At 35.9% G+C, this 24498-nt stretch overlaps 2 protein-coding genes across 2 annotated transcripts in view; one reads left to right on the top strand and one right to left on the bottom strand.

Moving 5' to 3' along the window:
• LOC134797444 (neural cell adhesion molecule 2-like) overlaps positions 1-9849 on the top strand; it is a 140563-nt gene extending 130714 nt beyond the window's left edge. Inside the window, exons 4-11 of the mRNA XM_063769688.1 lie at positions 4702-4833; positions 5171-5332; positions 5759-5819; positions 6238-6346; positions 7097-7258; positions 8542-8656; positions 8998-9093; positions 9438-9849. Coding sequence (XP_063625758.1) covers positions 4702-4833; positions 5171-5332; positions 5759-5819; positions 6238-6346; positions 7097-7258; positions 8542-8656; positions 8998-9093; positions 9438-9628 — 1028 coding nt within the window. The 3' untranslated portion in view covers positions 9629-9849. The remainder of the gene's footprint in view (positions 1-4701; positions 4834-5170; positions 5333-5758; positions 5820-6237; positions 6347-7096; positions 7259-8541; positions 8657-8997; positions 9094-9437) is intronic.
• Positions 9850-15948: 6099 nt separating this feature from the next.
• LOC134797344 (limbic system-associated membrane protein-like) lies at positions 15949-23579 on the bottom strand. Its single transcript, XM_063769566.1, has 10 exons — positions 23426-23579; positions 22865-23004; positions 21938-22133; positions 21405-21536; positions 20968-21162; positions 20402-20459; positions 19480-19738; positions 17294-17378; positions 16793-16915; positions 15949-16357 (listed from the first exon to the last, which is right to left on the bottom strand). The coding sequence occupies exons 1-10, from the start codon at positions 23475-23477 to the stop codon at positions 16002-16004; spliced, it is 1596 nt and encodes a 531-aa protein (XP_063625636.1). The 5' UTR covers positions 23478-23579; the 3' UTR covers positions 15949-16001.
• Positions 23580-24498: the final 919 nt, after the last annotated feature.

Below are 24498 nucleotides of genomic sequence, written 5' to 3'. Positions count from 1 at the left end.
TTAAATAAAAATAAGTGACATTAATACGCCATCTCTAAAACGGATTACAAGACGTAATTATATATTGTTTGCATTTATATTACAATATGACTTAAATTATTATGGGGAATTAAACTGCTCGAGTGATTTGATAAACTAAGTGTAATATAATCAACGCGCCACCACATTGTTTTAGTTTAGCCGGAAATGAAATTGTTTACTTCTCAGTGCCTGTGTTCATAACTATATTATTTGAAGCATTTTTAGTACTTCGATGCGTATACTATACTTAAATAACAGAAATAACGCTTTACATACTACGAAACTTGTTAAATATGATGTATAAATATGGTTTAAGGCTGAGAAATATTGCAGTCACAAAGTAGTTGCAATGTTTCGACTTTGTGTCGACTCTGTGTTGACACATGACACGCGCTGTCAAAAGTAATAACAAAGTTACTGGTATGTTACTGGATTTGCAAAATGGCTCCTTGTGTTGATTTGTTTTCAGATATTCTCAAAGTGTAAAAATGCCGTGGTCAGAGATGGGCATTAATCGATTAACTTCACAAGTCATTTATTTACATACAATATATATACAGTGGTACTACTAAACGAAATTCATAACTAGCTTAAATCTAAAATAGGCCCTTGAGGCATTGTACCAAGGATGCTGGCGGCATTTCCTCGCTGTATCGATTAACTGTTTATTCGACTAATTAATGGAATAAAAAAAGTTAATTCTCAAATTTTAATCGCGATTAGTTTAGTCGACCTAACATAGATTGAAATTGAATTAATCTGAATATTAATCGAATAAATTATCGATTAAATCTCGATTGAAAGTTGACAGGGGGCCATTTTTGTACGTAAAAATAATAGAAATGTCTTGCATGCAGATGGTAGCAAAACACTTTGTCATAAAAGTCGAGATGGGTGTCGATATATAGGTTTTAGGGAGTGCCGATTTCGAAAATAATGACCATTTTGGAATCCGAAATGGCGGCCATGCACTGTGTCATAAAAGTCGTCATGGATGTCGTTTTATACGTTTTAGGGGGCCCCAATTTTGAAAATGATGACCATTTTGGAATCCAAAATGGCGGCCATGCACTATGCCATAAAAGTCGTCATGGGTGTCGTTTTATAGGTTTTAGGGGGCGCAGATTTCGAAAATGATAACTATTTTGGATTCGAAGATGGCGGCCATGCACTATGTCATAAAAGTCGTCATGGATGTCGTTTTATAGGTTTTAGGGGGCCCCGATTTAGAAAATGATGACCATTTTGAAATCCAAAATGGCGGCCATGCACTATGTCATAAAAGTCGTCATGGGTGTCGTTTTATAGGTTATGGGGGGCGCAGATTTAGAAAATGATAACCATTTTGGATTCCAAAATGGCGGCCATGCACTATGTCATAAAAGTCGTCATGGGTGTCGTTTTATAGGTTTTAGGGGGCGCAGATTTCGAAAATGATGACCATTTTGGATTCCAAGATGGCGGCCATGCACTATGTCATAAAAGTCGTCATGTATGTCGTTTTATAGGTTTTAGGGGGCCCCGCTTTCGAAAATGATGACCATTTTGGAATCCAAAATGGCGGCCATGCACTACGTCATAAAAGTCGTCATGGGTGTCGTTTTATAGGTTTTGGGGGGCGCAGATTTCGAAAATGATAACATTTTCAATTTAAAAATGGCGGCAATGCACTATGTCATAAAAGTCGTCATGGATATCGTTTTATAGGTTTTAGGGGGCGCAGATTTCGAAAATGATGACTATTTTGGATTCCAAGATGGCGGCCATGCACTATGTCATAAAAGTCGTCATGGATGTCGTTTTATAGGTTTTAGGGGGCGCAGATTTCGAAAATGATGACTATTTTGGATTCCACTTTTATGACAAAATACGTAGCCGCCATCTTGGATTATAAAATGATCCTCGTTTTCGAATTCTGCACTCCCTAAAACCTATAAATCGACATCCGTGACGACGCAAGTTATCTTTATTTTCAGATCTAACAAATTGCTACAGAATACAAAGGACAAAAAAGAAGCGAGGAGGTAATGAAACAAGCAAAAATACAGATGATTCCTCGACGCAATTGGGTGATTCTTAAATTGTGTCCAGATTTTTTTTGTCATAAAAGTTTATATTTTTCACATACTACTCTCACAAGTTCCGTGACATTTCGACCTTGTAATTTTTTAAGTAAATGTTTTTGTTTATCTATGAGGATCTCACTAGAATAGTATAATCAAGGTATGTTTATGTTTGATGAATGAAATAGTAACGCAAAAAAAAATATATTTGTGTCTTATATTCCTGCCGAAGACTTTTATTTTACCTTTTCCTTCTACACAAGTTTGGCCAAGTAATAAGAATTTAGGGCTCTCAATTTTATTTTGACTTCTACAACAGTAAAGCTACGAGGCCATGTTTTGGTATCGTTTTCGTATAAATTCGCAGTACCAAATTTAGTTAAGGTATCACAATGACACCATTCCGAAGTAAAAACATATAAACTTATTAAAATACTTTCTTTTAAACTCCTCTTCACGCTTAAACTGCTGAACAGTTTTAATTTAAATTTGGTACACATATATTTTGAGTCCCGAGACAGGATATAATAAGTTATCTCAAAAATCATCCTTTAAAGGTGTGAAATGAGGTGTAGGGGGGAATTCAGAATTGACTTCTTGAAGTTAATACTGTTTAAGTTTAGGTTTGAAGTCATGTTTTTTCATCATTTTTAACTAAATCAAAGATGTAGACCATCCCAAATTTCATATAAATCGGTTCAGCGGTTATTGATTTCCCGTACAAATTTCCACGCCACTTTTCACACCTTCAAAAGATGATTTTGGTTATAAGATCTATCCTATGTCCTGTTCCGGGACGCAAACTATTTCTATACCAAATTTCAACGAAATCGGTTCAGCGGTTAAGCGTCAAGAAGAGTTTCAAAAAAACCGGCCAAGTGCGAGTCGGACTCGCGTATTAAGGGTTCCGTACATTAAGTCCGACTCGCGCTTGACTGCACATTTCTAGTAGGTTTTCCTGTCATCTATAGGTAAAGAACTATTTTGTGTATTCAGACGGACATACATACAGACGCACGAGTGATCCTATAAGGGTTCCGTTTTTTCCTTTTGAGGTACGGAACCCTAAAAAGATTTATTTTTATTTTGTGGAATGGTGTCAATGTGATATCTTAAATGGATTCAGCACCCCAGATTTATACGAAAACGATACCAAACACGGCCTAGCACCTTCACTGATATAGATATATCAAGATAAAATTGAGAGCCCTAAATAAACTTTCAAGGGCGGATATCTCAAAAACTATTCAACATATCGAAAAAATTGACTGAATAAACTTGTAACAAATTAAATTAACTTTCATTTTGTATAAGTGGCCATGTCGCTGAGATGCATAGTTTCCGAGATATAATCGAAAAACGGGAAAATGGGACCTTCAAAGCCCCCTCTCTCCCCCCCGCTCAAGGGCTACGGCCGGGGACTTTTGATATGTTCACCTCCTAACTTGTCAAACCGAGTTACGGAGTCAAAAATTGTGTTCCGAGCATTTCCCTCTACAACTTTTGGAGCATTCGTTGCCTGACCTAAGTAGCTTATTGAATTTCATTAAAAACTTTTCTGTAAAAGGTTGACGGGTGTTGGGTGTTTATATGGTTTCGGTCGATTATTATCATTTGCATTGCCCATGATGACTTACTAGAATTACGAGCACACGAGACACTAATAGTAGTTTGACAAACCTTGGTTTTCAAGAGGTATTTTATATTGACATTTGCTGTCACAAATTTGCTGTCAGATTTAGTCGCAAACCGCACGCAAAGTGCACACAAATGTGTCGACACCTTGTTACGGAAAAGTGTAGACACGGCGACGACACTTTGTTTCGAAACAATTCTAGACACATTGTGTGGACTCTGTTACGACACATCTGACATTTAGTTACCACTTTGTGATTCTGCGACTGGAATGGTTATATGGGCCATCCAGTCAATCCTGCCGCAACACAAAGCGACTTCCCATAATTCTTATATTATTTTAATGCCAATAATTTACTGTAAAAGATATTTATTTGTACACAGGTAAAAATGCACCCAATAAATGTATTGACAAATTGATAGCCACGACGATGAACACAAGAATATTCCTTTCTAAGAGATGAATGTTTTTGTTAGACAGAGAAAGTGGGTTAGTAGGGAGTGGGAAATTTAACGAACAACTTTTATTCGCCAAACTACGAACACGTAGTTTTCGACGGCTTACCTATAAGTACAATTGTGATAAATTAGAAACCTAAAGTTCAATAATAATTCCTAAATAAGTAAAGTAATGTTGGTCAAGCAGATCTTGTCAGTAGAAAAAGGCGGCAAATTTAAAAAATGTAGGCGCGAAGGGATATCGTCTCATAGAAAATTTAAATTTCGCGCCTTTTTCTACTGACAAGATTTGCTTGACCATCTATATGTAGGTATGCAACTACTTGCCGTAGGACAGTCAGAGGTCCTATCACGAACACCGAAGTTCGCAAATTGTGGGCATCAGTCTCTTTTACTCCAATTAAGGTGTAATTAGAGTGACAGAGAAAGATACCCGCAATTTGCGAACTTCGGTGTTCGCAGTAGGACCTATGTTTTGCTTAGCACTGTTTCATTAATATTCATTCTCATTTGTTTTCCCCAGAAAAAGTAGTAATTAAAGAATCGGAAGAAGATCTAGTCGAGGAAGAAGGTCATCATATTGATTTATCCTGCCAAGCCAAGGGTACACCAGTACCAGATGTTCAGTGGTATGATAAAGACAGCCAGCCCATAGGTATGTATATTCCAATCTGCTATGTGTATAGGTACTAACATAATTAGCGACGACATGATTTATTTTATCAGGTTGATTGTAACAATACAAGTCATACAACCACTTTACGGAAAAATTAAGAGTCGATGTGTTAACGTAAAACCCTTTTTTAGTAAAAACATGTTTTCACTTAAAACGGGTTTTCACTTAAGTCGTACGCTTCAATTAACCAATTAAGATTTGCAAATAAAAATACGTTTAGTAAACATAGCCTTAATTATTAAAACCATTATTTAAGTCATACGTTGATGTTTGGCATGTCCTACCATTATTCTAAAATTTTTCCTTACCTTTTCAGTTAATAATGCAAAATACAGGATCACGTATAAGCCTAGATCCAGCACTAGCGTTCTAAGAATAAATGACCTGAGTCATATGGACCCCGGTACTTATAAATGTAAAGCAACACAGGAAAAGATTTCACATTTTGCGGAAAAGTTTTTCCACTTAAGTGTGAGGCGTAAGTGTTTATTATATACTTAATAGGTCAAATTGTAGTAATATTTATTTGTGATTTATGTGAATTATTATTATCAATTAGTTTAACCAGTGTTAGTTAAGTTTACGTGCTGACGCGATCGCTTGGACAGGTCTCCACGGAAGACCAGCGTCAAGTTACCTTTCAGGTCAAGCTGAGGGGAGACCTATTCAGTGACGTTTATGCTTTATATTAATAAAAGTGTTGTATTAGTTTTAAGCAATACTGAATATTTTTTTTTCCTCTTCTTCTTCTTATATTTTACATACCTTAGTAAATGTATACAATTATGACCTAAAATCAAGACAACTATTTTATCAACAATTACCTACTATAATATCCCTATGGCTTGTATAGTACAACAGAATAGAACAGAGTTTAAATAATATTCCCGCTTGTTGTTTACAGACAAGCCGGTAATAATCAACGAATATTCGGAGAGTGAAGTGTACGCTATTTTAGACGAATGGTAAGTTAAACATTAACCTCCTTATTCTCAAATCATTACAAGCCTAATTAGTAATTTATTTTTATCCCTTTCTTACAAATACATTAGTCAAAACAATAAATTAAGACAAACGATGAATTAGCTAAATGAGGCTTGTAGCGTGTTTATGAATAACGGGTGTATTCCCATTTTGTCCATGCCCCACGTGACCTCCTCCATACATGAGGAAATGATTTATATGAAAACACCTATTCCCATCTGTGTCCGGCGGAAACAAATGGGAATACGCCGAATAACGCCATTAATCGACTATAAACTAACCACAAACCAAAACATCACTCGTCAAAAAAACCGTCAATGAAAAGTAACACCTTACAATTTTTGTAGTGAAACTATTATTCTCGCTTTCACTTAATCGTGGTGTATTATTTTTTTTCAGGAAAAATATAACGTGCAAGGCCATCGCATATCCCGCGCCTACCTTCACTTGGTCGAAGCACGACGATCACTATGACGAGGAAATGAGAAGCGATGGCACGGACCATAAAGTGAGTAATTCACACATTTTACCAATATGGGGCATTATCTATGAAAAGGGACCTTATTGTCGATGGCGCTTACGCCGCACAGCGTCGCGCGGCATCGTATTTATATGGGAGCACCGTTTATAATGGAGTAAGCGCCATCGACAATAAGGACCCTTTTCATAGATAACGTCACATATAAATATTTAGCCTATGTGTGTATTTCGTAGATGATGTATTAGGACTCTCTATCAAACCAGCCGGCGTATTATGGATGGCTTTATCCATCTTTATCCACGTGATAAAATAACTGTCACTTTTTAACACCGTGGGATAGAAAGTGACGGACACCGTTTTATCACGCTGTCACGTAGACAAGAACGACCATCATATCCGTACAGTAGTTGTATATATTTTTAGGATTTGAAATGTTGTTAAATGTATTCTAGAGCAATTACGTTACGCCTTTCTTAATTTAATCTTTAATATTAAAGACCGTTGCTGATTCGTCTATGATTTAGATTTTAATATTAATGATAATTTTGTATTCATAAGTTACAACCGGAGTGCGTCTGCAGCAACGTTGACACTGCAGTAGCGGGAAATGAGCGATGTCACTGTCAATCTCTTTGATAAATTGTTCACCTGTTGATTCAACACATTACTTATTCTGTAATTTAGCTGTACTCGTGTTAATTCAGTCCCTGTATTGGAATATTTCCGAGATGAATGTATGATTCAGGGATATGTTTGGTAAAATTTAACCCTTTACAGATCACCACGTCAAAAGAAACAGAAGGGAACTCAGTGCTGACGCTACACATAACAAACGACACACTCGAAAAGCAGTACAAGTGCACGGTAGAGAACCCCAAGGGTCGCCAGAACTTCATGTTCCACGTGTCGCTGGGGAACAAACCTGACCCACCAACCGCTGTAAGTGTATTTATAATGAATATAGGTAAACTTCTGTCTGCATACGACAACTTAACTTGCCATAGGTAAGCAATTATTATGCTTGTAGTTCGCCCCAAACAGGGACCTCGCGACACATATTGTATAATGCATATTTTAGTACTTCTACTTTCTTAATAGTTTGTGCTGTATAGCACGTGATCGGCCATACAAAAAGAGAAAACGTTTTTCCACTTCAAAATATTTTTCATTCTCCATGTTATTGACACAATAAAAACTAGGTTTATAGGTTTTCCCTTTTTCGAAATTTACAATAAAAGAACATTTTTTTTATTAAACAAAAAGCGACCTATAAACCTAGAATATATTATGCTGCAGCGATCAACATCAAAATCTAAGTGATATGTTAAGATTTAGTTCGCGGAAAACGTTTTCTCCCGAAATGGAAATTGTATGAAAAAAGTACCTTTTGTCAGTAGCTATACTTGCCTTTTAACGTCCTGGCCGATCATTATCATATTCAAACATAATAATCATATTTATTTGAATTACATTTATGGTCGGTTAAAGATCACTCAAGAAATGTAACAAACATGGAATTTGAAACAAACACGAACAGTGCACCCCTAGTTAAATAAATTTCATACCTAAATAAATAAATAAATAGAAATGATTTATTCAGTAACTTAATAAGTAGCTTAACAGTATGCAGGCTGGTGTCTCTTTTTAAGTAAGTATACAAGATACCTGTGTCAAGAGACACCGCTCTTCCTTACTGGTTTGCTAGTTATACAAACTATCAGTTAAAAGAAACAAAAACATAACAAGAAATAAAAACCAAAAAATTAAAATATTCAAATTAAAATTAAAATTAAAATTAACAATACATTTAAGTTAACGTAACAGGAACGTAGATTATGAGTAACAGAAAAGTACTAAATACCTAACTACTAACTAACTAAATAATTCGGTTGCATCAAATTAGTCTAAGAAAATGTAGATGCCCAAATATACATACAAAAATGTAATGTAAGTATAAAAAAAACCGTGAAGATCCGTGTAAGGACATGGTCGGTATCGTATTTTGATAAAGAAAAAATAAGAATAAATATTTTTAACCAATTTTTTTACTTGAAGGTGACGCTTATTTACACGTCCTGCTCCACTCCTGCCACAATTTTGCTTAAAAATAAATACTATTTTATAACTGAATACCGATTATTACCGATTATTGTCTTTGCCTTTTTATTGCGAATCATCCTGCATAAAACAGCAAGTAACATTATGTCTTATATCGTTTCCAGGTTGTGATGTCATCTGCAACTGCAAATAATATAACATTCGAAGTTTCCTGTGAAAACTGTACATTTTACAAAGACGATGGCATAGCTCCTAAACCAGAAAATCTCCCTGTTCTTGGTGAGTTTTCTATTTAACCAAATCATATCCTTAGACTTATATCGACCGGGATATAAATAATGTAACTAACCGGGGCAATTTCTGAGGGCCGCAGAAATCATAAGTCTCTCACTAGTGAGGGTACATAATGAGGGCAAAAACAAGTCTGTATTACTGTAGAAATTATAGTTTTTGTCCTTTAATTTTAAGTTCTTAATTTAATATTCGCACGCCAGAAAAGGTGTAATATTTAGAACAATTTTGTGCCTACTTTAAGACCATTTTGTAACCACATATCTACTGCAAATATACCATCTGTATTTTAGTTTTATTTAAAATAATCTTTCATTAACGTATTCCAGGTTATGTCTTCGAAGTTGTACCGCACATGGAGGGTTTTACGGTACCATACTGGCTGAATGGGACGCAATACACGTTCGACATTACTTCCGATAACGGTAAGAATGTTATCATAAACACTACTTTAAATAACGAAAGAAAAACAAAAACAGACATGTACTGCCGCTGTCCGTCTGTCCGTCTGTTCGTCTGTATGTCCGTCCGTCTGTCTGTCTGTCACCAGGCTGTATCTCATGAACCGTGATAGCTAGGCAGTTGAAATTTTCACAGATGATGTATTTCTGTTGCCGCTATAACAACAAATACTAAAAATTGTTTTTTTTTAAGTGGGGCTCCCATACAACAAACGTGATTTTTTGCGTAATGGTACGGAACCCTTCATGCGCGAGTCTGACTCGCACTTGGTCGGTTTTATTAAAAATTATAATTTATTTTGTTTCAGAGACTACGTTTACAATCGGCAATTTGGAGAAGACGACAGAGTACCACGTACGGGTAGCGACACGAAATATTGCAGGCCAATCCGATTGGTTCGACGTCGAAGGATTCCCTAAAACAACGGATGGTGCTGCTACCTTAACCAAATCGATTGGGTTACTTATATTTGCCTTATATGTCTCCCTAAGATACTAGTGTTTTATGCCAACTACGCGATTCTCAAAGAGAAATGTGTCTAATAATATTGCTTTCTATGAACATTTTGCTCCGGAACGGCTAACATAACTTAATTGAAGTTGTCGCAATAAATAGTCTCTTTCTTATCAGTAGTTAAGAATAGGTGACGACAGTTAAAGCTCAACGTCAGTTTTGTTAGCCATTTAATTGTTGATTTTGTAACGGGGAGGTCAGATTTCACTACGGCGCCATTTTAATACAATGCTGTAGATTCTCGTAGCTGGTGCACAGATTCTAGCATACGTGACATCCAAAATGTAATTAAACGGCACCGTAGCGTATCTCGGAGTAAATGATTTCATTGAGACATTTTTTTTACAAATGTTTTCAAAGTGTAAATGTGCTTTGTTATTGTAGAGCTTGATATAAAACCTTGTCCCTATGACGACATTTACAAGCATAACAAAATTGTAGATAGACAATTAATACTTGTATAATTATTTTAGAATAGCTACATTACTATTTTGTACTATTCAATCTTTCTTGTGACAAATAGGTGGAGAGCTAGTTCCGGAATCCGGAAAAAGGTATATAGTTTTGAGAGCAGTGAAAACCCTCTATAGTTAGTTTACTATATTATCTTTACTACTGGGTCTGACTGTCTGACAGCTAGACTTATATCGACCGGGACATATCCCGGTCGGTTCGGACGGTTCATAAACCGTGATGACCTTTTGTATTGTTTTCAAGCTCCCAATATTTCGACGCAGTTACATGCATCTTATTCACGGGTAATCACGGTTCAAATCTCGATCGATATAAGTCTAGTGAAACTAACCATGAAACATTCAAACTGTTGTCTGACAGCTGTTTATTTGTGGAGGTCAGAGAAATATGCCAGCAACAGGGCTTTGTCAATCGCATTGTAATAAAGACACCGCGACATAAAAGTAGATTCGATTTAGGTATCATTCATAAAAACCGCCTTATTACGACTCAACGAACGACGAGATTGTGTAACACAAACTTATCCACACACCCACATACAAACATACATAGACAGACTGCTAAAAACATTTCCTTTTAGCATTGCAAATGACAGCAGAGCCCGGAGTCATACAAATTAAAATATACCTTGCTGGCACAGGCCAGAACACTCAGTGACTGTTAGTGATAGCACTCAGACCTTGGCCATAGCCGCCAGAATCTCGAATTTAGTAATAAAGAATCGTACCTATAGCAAAATAACTAGGGGTTTTATTGCTCTCAAAAATCATTTCCTTTTTTCTGGGCTAGCTCTTAGTCTAAGAGCTAAATGGCTGAAATATAAATGTTGAAAATTACTAAGTATGCCACAAAATATAAGTAAAAGACATGTAATATGTAAGTATTTCGCAAACAAGAAATAAATCCATTTGCAAGCTTAGCCATTTTGATATAACATAATTAGGCTTTCATATTATTAGGTAGGTACGTGTAATTATTTAAATATTTATTGAGAAGGGCACCAAATGAAGTCGCATATTTTGCAAGCTATAATGAGTTATATTTATAAAAAAAAATCCCTCGTCGGAAATACCATAATTTTAAAATGTATTTATTTATAGAACATTACCTAATAAATACTTACTAGTCCAACGCGAAGACACGATCACCATGCCATAATGCCTAAATTCCGTTTTTTTTTACTATAGACAAAAACACGTCTAAGATCGGATAAATTATGCAATTAAAGAATTACGCCAACTATCATAATTTGTAATTTGTTTAAGGTTTTCAGAATTTTTGTCCATTACTTTTAGCCTAAATACATATGGTGCGGTGCGGTATCAAAATCAAACAAATATATCATACTAATATTATACATATATATCTATATATTATAATTATTTCCTAAAAGATATATAAAATAACAGATTAGTAGCAGTAAAACGTGCATAATATTGTTTATGCTATTGGCTTAACCATGATAAACTTAATGTTAGTATTAACTTGTAATCGGGTTGATTTTGCTTTGTAAATAGTCTACGACTTGTTAACCTCAATTTAAGCAACTAGGTATTAAGATTAAAGGACTTGTTAATCTACATAAATATTTTGTTGAGTATTTACTACAAGAGCGGATGTGTTCTCTAGCTTACACAGTAATCGGCCTATAATTAGGTCTAGAGTATGAACCGATAATTACTAACTACACTCCCTAATCCTAAAGATTCATTGATTGTATTAGATGCGTACGATCGTGCTTCAAATTTTTGATAGCTAATGTATATATGTCGTAGTCAGATCGTATAATCCGCCGTATTACATTACGGCTAGCCGTTTTCAAAAACAGGAGCGTTTTGAAATGAGGCGGTTCGACGATTAGCCGGATTGTCATTGCGATACGTTCTTCAATAAGGCGGCCTACGTTTAGCCGCATTGTACTACTATTTAGATTGTAGAGTGACCAGTTCTTTCGGTCGCCTACGTAAACGGAGTTTGACAATGTTTGCAATTTAATTTATTTTTACCATGGTCCCACCGCACTACATGTGTTTCTTTTCCAAAACAGTTCCTTCACAACTTAAATAGACGGAGCCCCGCTTTGCGGGGCTCCTATTTCTGGGCGGTTTGCCCTTCGGGCATCTGAAGCTACCTAACGAACCTAACCTACTTACCTACCTACGCTTTTTTCCCCAAAGTGTAATGTTTTCACGGACGTCTCACTAAATCAATAGGTAGGTAGGTTAGGTTCGTTAGGTAGCTTCAGATGCCCGAAGGGCAAACCGCTTAGAAATAGGAGCCCCGCGAAGCGTGGCTCCGTCTAGTTAAGTTGCGAAGGAAATGTTTTTTTGAAAAGAAACAGTCCGACGAACTCCAGATTTGATGGTCACCCCAGCGTTATTCATAGTTTGTTGTTGTTATGTCAGGCAGCGCCGCGAGTGTTAAAAATGGGAACTAAAAACTGTCAAAGCGGCGGCTAATGACTCGCTGTATTACATTACGGCTAGCCGTGTTGAAGAACGTATGGCGTCGAATACATTCCGGCGGATTTTCATTCAGCCGCATTCAATCCGGCTAATCGTTAAACCGCCGCATTTCAAAACGCCCCTGTTTTTGAAAACGGCTAGCCGTAATGTAATACGGCGGATTATACGATCCGACTGCGACATATACATGTAGATGGTTATCAAAAATTGACGTTTAACAATTCAGTGACCACAAAACATGGAGCAGTTTATGTTATTTAGCTGACAAACTCGGAAGCACCATTTGTCTCAAACTTTACACATCTTTTACTTGTTTGAATTAATGTTTGCTAATCCTCAATTCTTATTACACTTTTACTAGTTCGAGTTAGAAGGCCGTTCAACCATGAAGTACCTAATAGAACGTTACGTTTTTGGATTAAGAAAGTTTCTGTCACACAACTCTAGTGATAAGACTGATTTCTTATAAAATGCCTTAGACGAACACGCAGCTGTCTTTTCGCTAGGCACATCTAAGGTCTATTGTTTCAAACCGCCTGAAATCATCAATTACAATCGTTATTTGTTATTGCCCTTGTGCCCTCTTGGGTTATGTTCGGTGCTAAGCTAACCTAACAAAGCCATTATCCTGTTCACAAATCTCCAAATTGCTGATTTTTATTCACGATGTAAAATGCCCGTAATAATTGTTTGGCTTCCAGAAATTATTTTATTATAAAATTATTATTTATTGCAGATAAAGAGGAAAGAAAACCAGTACAATGATACTAGATAGTTTGTACAGAGTAGTTGTGGTACTTGAAATTAAACTTTTGTTTATTTCTGTACCTAAAGTTCTATTTATTAGGTAGTAAATTTAATAAACCTTCTTTTTCGGAAAACGTTCGTAGTTTAAACGTGGTGTATATTTACGTAAGAATATCTAATTCTGACGTTGCACTTATTTACAGGTAGTAATAAATTATTCTTTAAGTTGATGTGTGATTTCAATATAATATTTAGTTTTAAATGTGTAATGGATGAAAATCTATTTAAAGAAAGACAATATGTGTACAGGTAAAATACCAAAGATTTCGTTTGTTAGAATTAACCAATGTATTTTAATATCTTTTAAGGCATTCCTATATAATTATTTATTTTATAATTTTTAAATAACAAGGGTGTATACATACTAAGGCAATTATTGTGATTATGATCAACCAAAAACAATAACATCCGTCAATTTTATAAGAGATGACTAATGGTCTAAGACCTAGCCGCGGGAAAGGTTTACAATTTAAAGATCAACAATAGATACCCCATTGAGTTGTATCTCATTACCTGATCCGACCTGATCAATGCAGGTCAGTATGGAAGCCAAGGAAGGGGTTTTCCAGGGTTAGCTCTTGGTCCATAAGGCTCATAGTTTTCTTAAGACTGAGTTTCTTAAGTCTGTTATTACTAAGGCAGAACATGCGGAATTGATTTTTGGAAAGTCGAAAATAAAGCTAACGCCGTGCACACCGTGCAATTATTACAGTAGTATTGTTTTTATTGACTTATTAGTAAGTATTTACCTAATAAAATAGATCGACATAGGTATATACTATACAATATACCTAACTACGCGTCTTGTTCTGTCTACTCCAAAGACGGTGACTATCTCAATACCAACAATAGGTACTTACAAAGTAAGCCTTGAAAAGGAGACTAATATTGAAGCATAAATATCCAGCAATTATTAAGAGTCTGTGCAATTAGTATTTTATACACCTATAGATCGTTAAAACCCATTTTCTCAATGACAACGATATTAAATGTAGTCAAAACAGCGCCATCGACAATTAAGTCTCCGTGCGCATAAGTCACATAAATACGCCAAAATTAAAGGCTATCTCCGTTCTGACCCAGCATTTGCTGCGGCTCATCTATGAAACACGAAATATTTGACCATAGTTAAAAAAATATACCTGGGATCTAATTACCATAAGTCATTTGAATTAGGGGTGGTCCCTAGTCAGTATACGCAAATGCAGACATACGTTTTAAAAAAAATACAGTTTTGACTTACTAATAACTGTTAAAATTAAAGATTGACGTAATATATTGTAATGATTGTTTATAAAATGTTTATATAACCGTTTAATTGGCACTAAGTGTTCGGCAATGTCTTTTAAAATATAGAAACCAAATTTGTTTTCTACGACTGCAATTCTAGAATTCTACGCGTTACACTGTCAACACTAATGTTTCTGCCTCCAATAAAGGTGATTCATAAAGACATAATATGTGTGTATTTTTTTTCTTGAAACCTCAGTATTATTTATATGCAAATAGTGTTAGGTATAACACATAGGATGACTCACGTTAGACCGGGCCGTGTCCGGGCCTGAGCTACTGGCGCATCGTTTTCTATGGAAAGCTTCGAGTGATCGCCTGTCTAGTCATAGAAAAGTAAGCGCCGGAAGCTCCGACTCGGACACGGCCCGGTCTAACGTGAGTCATCCTTTATTCGGTAGGTAACATTAATTTAAAATCTCTGGGCGATATAATCAAAAGGTTTTCGAAATAATGAAAGATACAGGTCGATTCACAAAAGCTGGCACGAATGGAATGAATGAGCGTATGAAATATCAGTATCACATTACCAATAATAAAATGGTGGTTTTGACTGTATCGGATACAGGGTGTCACTCATACAATGAAAGTTTCGTTTATTCCGTTTGTGCCAGCTTTCGTGAATCAATCTGTACGTGTTACCACTTACCAGTTTAGTAACTGTTTTCTTAATAAAATACAAATAACTTCCGACTTTCATCAGAAGGAAAACGCTGTGTTAGTCGAAGGACGTACGGGTCGTTCTAGTGACGATGTTTTTTTTTTGTTATAATTTTATTACATTTTGAAAGTAGTGAAACTGGGGTAAAAAAACATAATTACGAAGAAATGCTTTTTAATCCACACACCACAGAATGTTGTTTGAAAATATACTTAATAAAAATACATAAAGCTTGAGATTTCTCCAGCACTATCCACTGCTCACTAGTTGTAAATTAAACAAAACATTAAGCGAATAAAATAAGTAAATCTGAAAATACTGTACATAACTTAATGGTTATTACTAGTTATAAATAAGGTAAAGAAGAAGATATCAACAAAACAAGAGAACATAGTTACTAATTTCAATTCAAAGCAACCTCACAACTGTTATAGCCATATTCTTGTACAGTCGTCGTCAAAGACATGTTTACACTTTTGCACCTTACTCCTTTGTAATAAGGCAACTGTACATATTGTACTTTCGACATATTAAATTAGAAAATTATTATTATATGTTATGAAATTTAAGTGGTTTTAATATCAAAAATTGCGAACCAATAAACTGAACAATATAGTAAAAAGCATAACATTCAAATAATATCGGAATTATGAACACGATCCTACACCATCCTTACAACGAAAGTGCAACCGACAGCCACTATCAAAACACCTGCGGCAAAGAACAGACCGTAAAACCTTCCAGAATCTTCTGATGGCGGCGTTGCTTGCTTTTCGGTAGTAACAAGCGAATCGTCTTCAGTTGTATCTGGCTCGGGCTCAGTGGCTTCTTCTACATCGCGATCTTCTTTTATTTGTTGGTCTTCCGCTTCATTTTCTTCTTCCTCGTCGTCTTTTCCTTCTTTAGTTGCTGCCCTAATTGAGTTTGACCACAGTGAGTCACCGATGTCGTTCTTGATGCGTAATCGCACCCAGTACTCAGTCGATGGCTCTAAACCCTCTAATACAGCCATGGTGCCTGCAATTATGCAATGTTTAGTTAAAGTCATTTAAATATTTATCATAAACACATTTTTTTTTTTCGATTAGATTGGATTTAGTTATAAAGTCAAATTATAAGCCGATACAAAAGATACATTTTTCTTCAATTGCAGTCTAATGAACAACAAAAATAACAATTTGGTTACTTACATTTCTTATCTGGTTTAAAAATTTAATAACATAAAATGGGGTGACTCTAGGAAATTTTGGGGTTACTGTGATACTTTGAAATCGGCTACTTAATTAGCATTATTTTACCGAACTGTTCGTTTAACAAGTAGATTATAATGAATTCTTGTTAAATTAAAACAAAAATATTGCTTCACTAGTATGAATTTTTCGATATGTACCTATCGTATCAAAAATATACGCTGTATACTTATACATGTGACTCATAAAAAGGAATACGTACTATCTTCAAGTACTTCACCAGTCGGGGCTGAATATAGCCTTGAATGTTTCCAATCTCTTTCTCTCAGTGCAGTCGCTCTTTTTCTTGGTAGTTGCGCCGTTGGCATATACTGTACTTCAATTTCTAAAAGTTAAGAAAGATTACGAGTTAATTTGGATACGATTAGAGATACAACTGTAATATGTGACTGAAAACTTATTAGACTACTTGTTCGAATAACAAGTTAATGAGTTATTACGTGTTTCTCTTTTTAACAATGCACATGAACGAGTCCTCCAGGATACAAGGACTTCACTCGTCGAGAGGCATATTGCAATAACAACATTTTGTACATAGATAAATTATCTTAGAAAACAAAATTTCCAGATATTTTTGAGAATGTTTCCAAATTTTCACAAATTATGTTTGGGAGTTACATGACTCTCATTAGGTAAGTGCCTGCTCCAAAAGCAAATCTGTTTGCTTTTGGCATGAAATATAGCGAGAATGCGATCAACTTACTGCTTATATCAAATCGTATTTCTTCATTCCACGAAACATTGAAAACAATGGTTTTACTTGTCGTTAGATCTTCGTTAATTTCTACCTGAAAACGATATACTTTCATGAATAATCAACAAACAAAACATGTCGCTATTAACTCCCTTATTCATAAAACTTTACCGGCCTGATTTCGTTAAATTATGTTTTATCCCTTTCTTACATGACAGGAAAAGACAATAGTAGATAGTACAACAAGGGCATAAAGTGACCCATTTTTACCCGAGGCAATTTTTTGGTCTGAGCGAAGCGAAGACCAAAATAGTAGACGAGGGTAAAAATGGACACTTATGCCCTTGTTGTACACTCTGCTTTTCACTTCGATTGCGAGGAAAATAAATTATATTTTTCAGGGCAATTTACACCACGAAATTGTCGTAAAGCGAAAGAACATAATACGTAACCAATTCCCGCCAACTAACTTTTTAATATTTTTTTTTTAATTTTCAACATGTGATCAGAGTTTCAGACGCTTGGTTTTCTGCCAAGTCAAACATTTCGAAGCATTTTTGAACGATAATCGACTCCTATTTTATGTGATTTACTAAATTTAATGACAGAAAATACGGATTTCTAATAAATTGTAGCAAAAATAAAATAATATAACAAGTTTTGTCATCTACACAATTTTATTGCTCAGTAAAATTTGCAATATGTTTTAACTGTTTGGCTGTTGAGACCGATTACCTTAGTCTTAGGAGAAAATTTTACTTTTATGCTCTAGAGCATAAACTGCGATTTTATGTCGTCTACGCACGACATAAAGGTGCACTTTTTGAGCATGAGAAGTGAAAACGATTATTAGCTAATTGAGGCTTGCAGCGTGTTTATAAATAAGGAGGTTAGTAATACTTGTCCCAAAATATGATGATTTCACTGCAGTCTTGAAAACAAGTTTAGTGTATTTTAATACGGTATTTTTTGCGTGGTCACCAAAAGTCATTAAGTTATCAGTGCATAAAAATAAAAGCACCTTGTACTTAATAAACTAGCTACTGAAGTACTTTGTTCGCGTGGGATCCACGTATAGATAAAATTCTTTCAACTGAGCTTGTTCACTTACCTATACTAACAATGGCATTGTTCTATTACAATCCTATTATCTGCTTTTGTTCTCGTAGGCGCCAACCAATTTAGTTACAAAATAAGTTAGAAGTACATTGCATGTAAATATATTGAATTCTAAACCTTATTTCTTGTTGAATGGGGTTAAAATGGTCTAAAAAGATAATATCATATTCAATCTTTTGGAAAGTCACATGCACCTTAGCCACGACAGGTGTCGATGGTTGTTAAATGCAAAAAAAGTTGGGTTAGCCATTATTTAGTTAGTGTATTTTGTAGTCTATTGTTTAAAGAAATAGAGTCGTTAATCTATACTAACATTTCAAGGCGGTTATAATCTGCTTTTACTACGAGGGGATTATCCTAATTTGTGGTTTACCACTCAATGGTATTGTATTCTTGAGACTCTTTGAGTAAACTAGCTCAGATCGCTTGATTCACACTATACAAACTTCCACTTCCACCCCATTTCACCACAATTACGGGATGATTGAAAATTAATATTAGTATTTAAATAAATCAATCTGTGCGCCATATCTATTCTATTCTATATCCATAGTAATCCATACAATACAATATAAATGAATAGACAGGTATATATATCCCTATTAATCCCTACTATGTATATAAAATATTATAAATGCGAAAATAACTTTACAGTACATATGGTGCTATTTTTCCGCACTAGTGCGTAAAATAGCACTTTTCGTGCGTATGTCAAAAGTTTAAAGGGCCATATGTACTGTAAAACGTTGTACGATACACGTACGAATAGGTAATTCGCAACACGTGTCGATTTAATTTATCGCCACTCGTTTCGTTATCTATATCTATTGTCTGTCTGTCTGTTACCTCATCGCTGATCGGATTTAGATGAAATTTGGTACGGAGATAGTTTAAGGCCCGAGGAAGGCCATAGGATGTTTTTATCAATCATGACCATGATTCCACGCAGACAAAGTGGCGGGCAGAAGCTAAGTAGTTAAATATAAATCCCTTAAACCGTTTCCGCATGGTTGAGGAAAAACATCCGAACAAGCATCTCATTAGATAGTGAGAGTGAGTAATAAATAATAATGTACCTCATCAGGCTTTTTAGGCATCATAGATTCCAGTATATGAAACTCCAATTCAACATCTCCCAGCTGGTTTGACGCTTGGCAAATGTACTGACTATCAAAGCTGTCTTCTGTCACCTTTACTGGTAAAACAGAAGCGGAGCCATTATCAGCGGAGCCTATTTCTTTTTCAGCTATTTGTACTGCATTTGCTCCACCATTTCTTACGAACCACTTATAGGTTGGTAGAGGGTAACCATCGGCCTCGCATCTTAGAAATAAACTGAAACCGATAAATAAATTTCGTTTGATGTTAGGGCCACTTGCACCGTCCAGGGTTAGCCACTAACTCGGAGATAACCGTTAACACACGGTTAAAATGTACTGGTAACCCCGGGTTTAACCGGTTATATTGGCTAACCCTGGACGGCACAAGTCGCCCTTAATATAAGTAATAAAAAGAGGAGTCGGTAACAGTTACCGATAGTTACTATCGCTGTTATATACCGTAGTTTTTCGGAAGAGTTCGTGATTGGAATGCAGTCACAAGTTATTTAATTTTTTCTTGAAAGTTATATCGTTCGTGTTGTGTTACTGTTATTGTAAGTATGTTGTTGACTAGCGTTTTGTCAAAGCGGTGTTCAAAAATATTATTGGGATTAGAAAACACTCGTGTTTGAAAATATGACTGTTTTTTTAATACGGGGTACCTAATTCCAAAATAAAGTTAAAATGTTTTTTGTGTTGTATGAGTACCTGGTCTACACATGGGACTAAAAACGCCGAACAGGAGTGGGCTCTAAAATATGAACATGTATCCCTACTGCTAGCGAATAGAGCGGACGGCAACGGAAGATCAGATAAACATGCCGTCTAATATAGTACCAGAATCGGTTAATTTAAGAGATCTTTCTAAGTTTGAAAATTCAAAAGGAACAAAACGCACCTTTCACTTTCCATTCCATAAACATTCTCCTTCGTCCTTTCTCCAAACGTAGGGGCATCTGCAAATGACGGTTTGTCGGTACAATTATGTAAAAGGAAAGGTCACATTCATAATGTTTGATTAACTGTGAGAGTTTCCATAGCCCAATGTTGTTTTCATCTAGGTAAGAATTTAAGAGCATAATATTTGCTACAAGTTATGTTCACACTAAGGTAAGAGGAAAGGAAAACCAATTAAAATGTGGATGGACTGTGTTAGAGATGATATCAAAATAAACCAGTTGAACGATGAGAAGACTGTCGCTAGAAAGATATGGAAGAAAAAGACATGCTGCACCCAATCCCAAGCGAATGGGAAAAGGGCAAGCGAATGACGATGAGATAAAGGATGACTCACGTTAGACCAGGCCGTGCCCGGGCCGAGGCGTCCAACATGTAATTTTCTATGACGGCTAATCGGAGATCACGTGGTGCTTTCCATAGAAAACGAAGCGCCGGAAGCTTCAGCCCGGCCCCGGCCCGGTCTAGCGTGATCCTTAAATCAGTCAATAATTGCATAAAACTTACGGTTAATATTTAGCACAATATCTACAGTTTGGTTTTTTCCACATTTGTCCGCTAATTCCGTTTCTTGGGTGGCAATACAAGTATACACGCCGCTATCCTCGACACTTAGTGACATGATAGTTAGTAATCCCTCAATTCCTTGTCTGTTATATTTCGTCATTACTCTGTACTTTGGCATGTCTTGGTAATCAAATTCTGTAATAAAATATATACATAGTTATGACTCAACTATTCAACCATATAAAAATTTACTCTCGGTGTGGTAAATCATCCACTGGAAAAGCTAACAAAAAATTACGTTGGAGACACAAAGTATACGATTAACCTATGTACAAATAAAACTGATGATATCTCAGAAATGTGTCTCGAAAAGTGCTTAGCCCAGTACGTTACAACACGGAACTGCATGAGTTTTCCTTATTTGTACGTTACGTTACCGTTTATAACTCGTCCGTTTCTAGTCCAGGATATCGTGGCCTCGGGTTCTCCCTTGGTCTGGCAGGACAACGTGTAGGAGCGACCCTCATCTGCAGCTACTTCAGTAGGTGTTCCTTCGAAATTCGTAGGATCTGAACACAAAAGTACATAAGGGCAAGGATTAGCTTTAGAAGTAGTAACACATGTTGACCAGTAAACAACTATACTCTGTATCTTTGGGTACTTAAACAAAAGTAAACAAATAATTTGTAGGTACATTTTCGGGTATAGTAATAACATTTATTGATTAACCAACCAAATACAAAACCACCTAGAACTGTCACTGAACGACCTGACTTTAACCTACATTATTTGATCATATAATGTTTTCATCTACCCTCAACTGGCTTAAGACGCCATTTGAGGGTAGATTTTGTTTACTTTTTTTTAATACCTAAAGATACAGACTATATTTCATTTCATTAGTGGCTCACTTGATCGAAGTTCATCCAATAATCACTGTAAGTATTATCTAAAGCCCTCGGAATCTTACCAATGACGCAAATGGAGACATTCCTAACGGTGTCTCCCGCGCGGCACACCCACACTCCACTGTCGTGCACTTCGGCCTCCGTGATGTTCAGCACCAGCGCAGGCGCACGCGGGGACTGCACGAAGTACTGCGACGTGTACACACGCCCGGATTGTATGCGAGATATGGCGAGGCCTTTAGGGTTGTACCATTTTATCTGCAGGTATTATAATTTTATGTTGACAACTGCTAATAGTGCTAAATGTAATTGATGTCTTGTTCAGCCATGACTATAGAAACAGTAATAGTCGGACCAAGCTAACTCTACACCGAGTTTGTCGTGACAAAGGTAGAAGTACAGAGTTAACTTGTCTTGGTCAACTCTAGTTGTATGACCATGAATGGGGCGCTGTGCCCTGCCTCAGTTTCCAGTAATCTGGCTAATACTAGTAATTAGTCATCACTGGGGCATCTCTTCACCAGCGGTTAATTATTATTATATGATCAATAGGCCTGTACTGTGACATCATAAACCAGATTAGATACTATATTTTATTGCATTTTCTTAGAATATCTGTCTTTTAACTGTTAATGTTCCTAAAGTACTTAAGTATATAAAATATTTATAAAGCAGCGCCGAGAGCGAATACGGCGCGCGAAAGGTCTGAATTGCGCGCGCGATGTCGTGACCGAGCCGTAAATAAACGTGCCGCGAAAATAACGATTACGGCCCGATTCGAGCTTTTTCGAAATATATGATGTATCTTAAAGTTCGAATAAGGCCGTTTGTGTCAGTCAAGGCAATTAAGGACAAACATTAGTAGATACATAGTAGGTAAGTTGATAACTCTTAGGGTATGTGCGGAAAGAGAAGAGTCGTAGAATGTATGTGGCCCAATACATTCCACGGCTCTTCTCTTTCCGAACAGACTCTAATAATTGTCATACCTCTTGGTTTTTGCCCGAAGCTTTACAGCTAATAATTTTTCGCTCTCCCGCGGCAACAAATATCCCATCTCCATAATCCGAGTTGTCATCTAGTGTTATTATTTGGTTACTGCCAATTCCGTTAGTGTTCAGTCCATAAACTGAAAAAAATGTGTTATTCAATATTGCATAAACTCTTTTAAATTAAATTCCAATAAGTAAATTTAGAGATAATAAATAGACAAATTATTTGTAGTGCGAGGGACTACCGGTAACGTAGTACAAACACCATACTACATATTTATTGGTCGGTGCGTTTTAAATCTAGACTATTTTTCTATAGGCACCTACTGCTTTTGTTAGGGTAGAAAATCATATGTAACAGCATGTCAATATGTAGGTACAAACTGGGAAGAGTTTACCTACCTATATATTTGCTTATATTTAATTAGGTACCCGGTAACTATGGTGCAATGCATTGAAAGTTAGGGTTGGCAACAATCTGTATCTTAATACCACCCTCTTAGTACTTGACTTGATAATAACTAACATTTAATCACAACAATATAGGTAACTACTCACCTGATCTATAAAACATATACACAAACACGATTACATAAAAAACCCACTTCATCTTAAAAGTGCAATTTTTTTTTTCGACACAAAGGTAAACTATTCCAACATCACTTAAAATATTTGCGACAATTTCGCGGTGCCAGTTGAATCGTGAATGACCAAACCGTGTGTTGTACCAGCCTAATTAAAATAGTTAATGCCAACAATGTCGCTTGAATTAACACGTAATATTAAAAAGGTCACAGAATTGAGCTTAAACAGGGAAATTAGATCAGGATGGAAACTATCAATTACGTGTGTTATGAGGACGGTTATAGTATCATCTACATATATGTATAAGTGGTTCAATCGGCTTATAGCGTTATCACCAATTAAAGTTCACCCTCTACGCACATCACATAATATAGCCAATAACGACGTTTACTCCTAAATAGTACGAGTAGATTGTTAACCAAGGGATAAACGGCACTCATTTCTGCCGAGGTAGTTTGGCGCTCGAACGCAGTGAGAGCATCAATAGTCCGAGGCTGAAATGATGCCTTTCACCCGAGTTAAACACTCTACTTTTCATTTCGAATACGAAGAAAGTAAAATTCATGTGTTTTTTTTTAAACATGGCTAAGTATACATTTTTAACCAGATGAAAATTTAGTCCATAAAATAAGTGTAATACTATCGAAATTAGAAACTTGGTTTAAAATTAATGGTCTCAAGTTAAACTCGGAAAAGACACATCATGAAATTTAGTACCTGGCAAAAAGAGAATGATAATATTGAAATAATTACCTCCAAAGGTGTAAAACTCCAAAGTGTCCAAAACGTGAGGTTATTAGGGTTTGATTTAGACCCTACTTTTTCGTGGAAGATGCATATAAATTCGATTTGTGGAAAGTTAGCAAAAGGTGTATATATCCTTAAGCAGTTAAGGACCCTTATCTCTAGCGACAATCTTAAAGAAGCGTACTATGCATATGTGCACTCAATCCTTTCATACGGAATCCTGTTATGGGGAAATGCAACAGATTTTGAGCGAGTCCTAAAAATGCAGAAACGTGCAATCAGAGTCCTGGCTAACGCAA

This window comes from Cydia splendana, chromosome 1, assembly GCF_910591565.1.
Source record: "Cydia splendana chromosome 1, ilCydSple1.2, whole genome shotgun sequence".
NCBI lineage: Eukaryota > Metazoa > Arthropoda > Insecta > Lepidoptera > Tortricidae > Cydia > Cydia splendana.
This window is presented reverse-complemented; position numbering and strand designations above follow the sequence as displayed.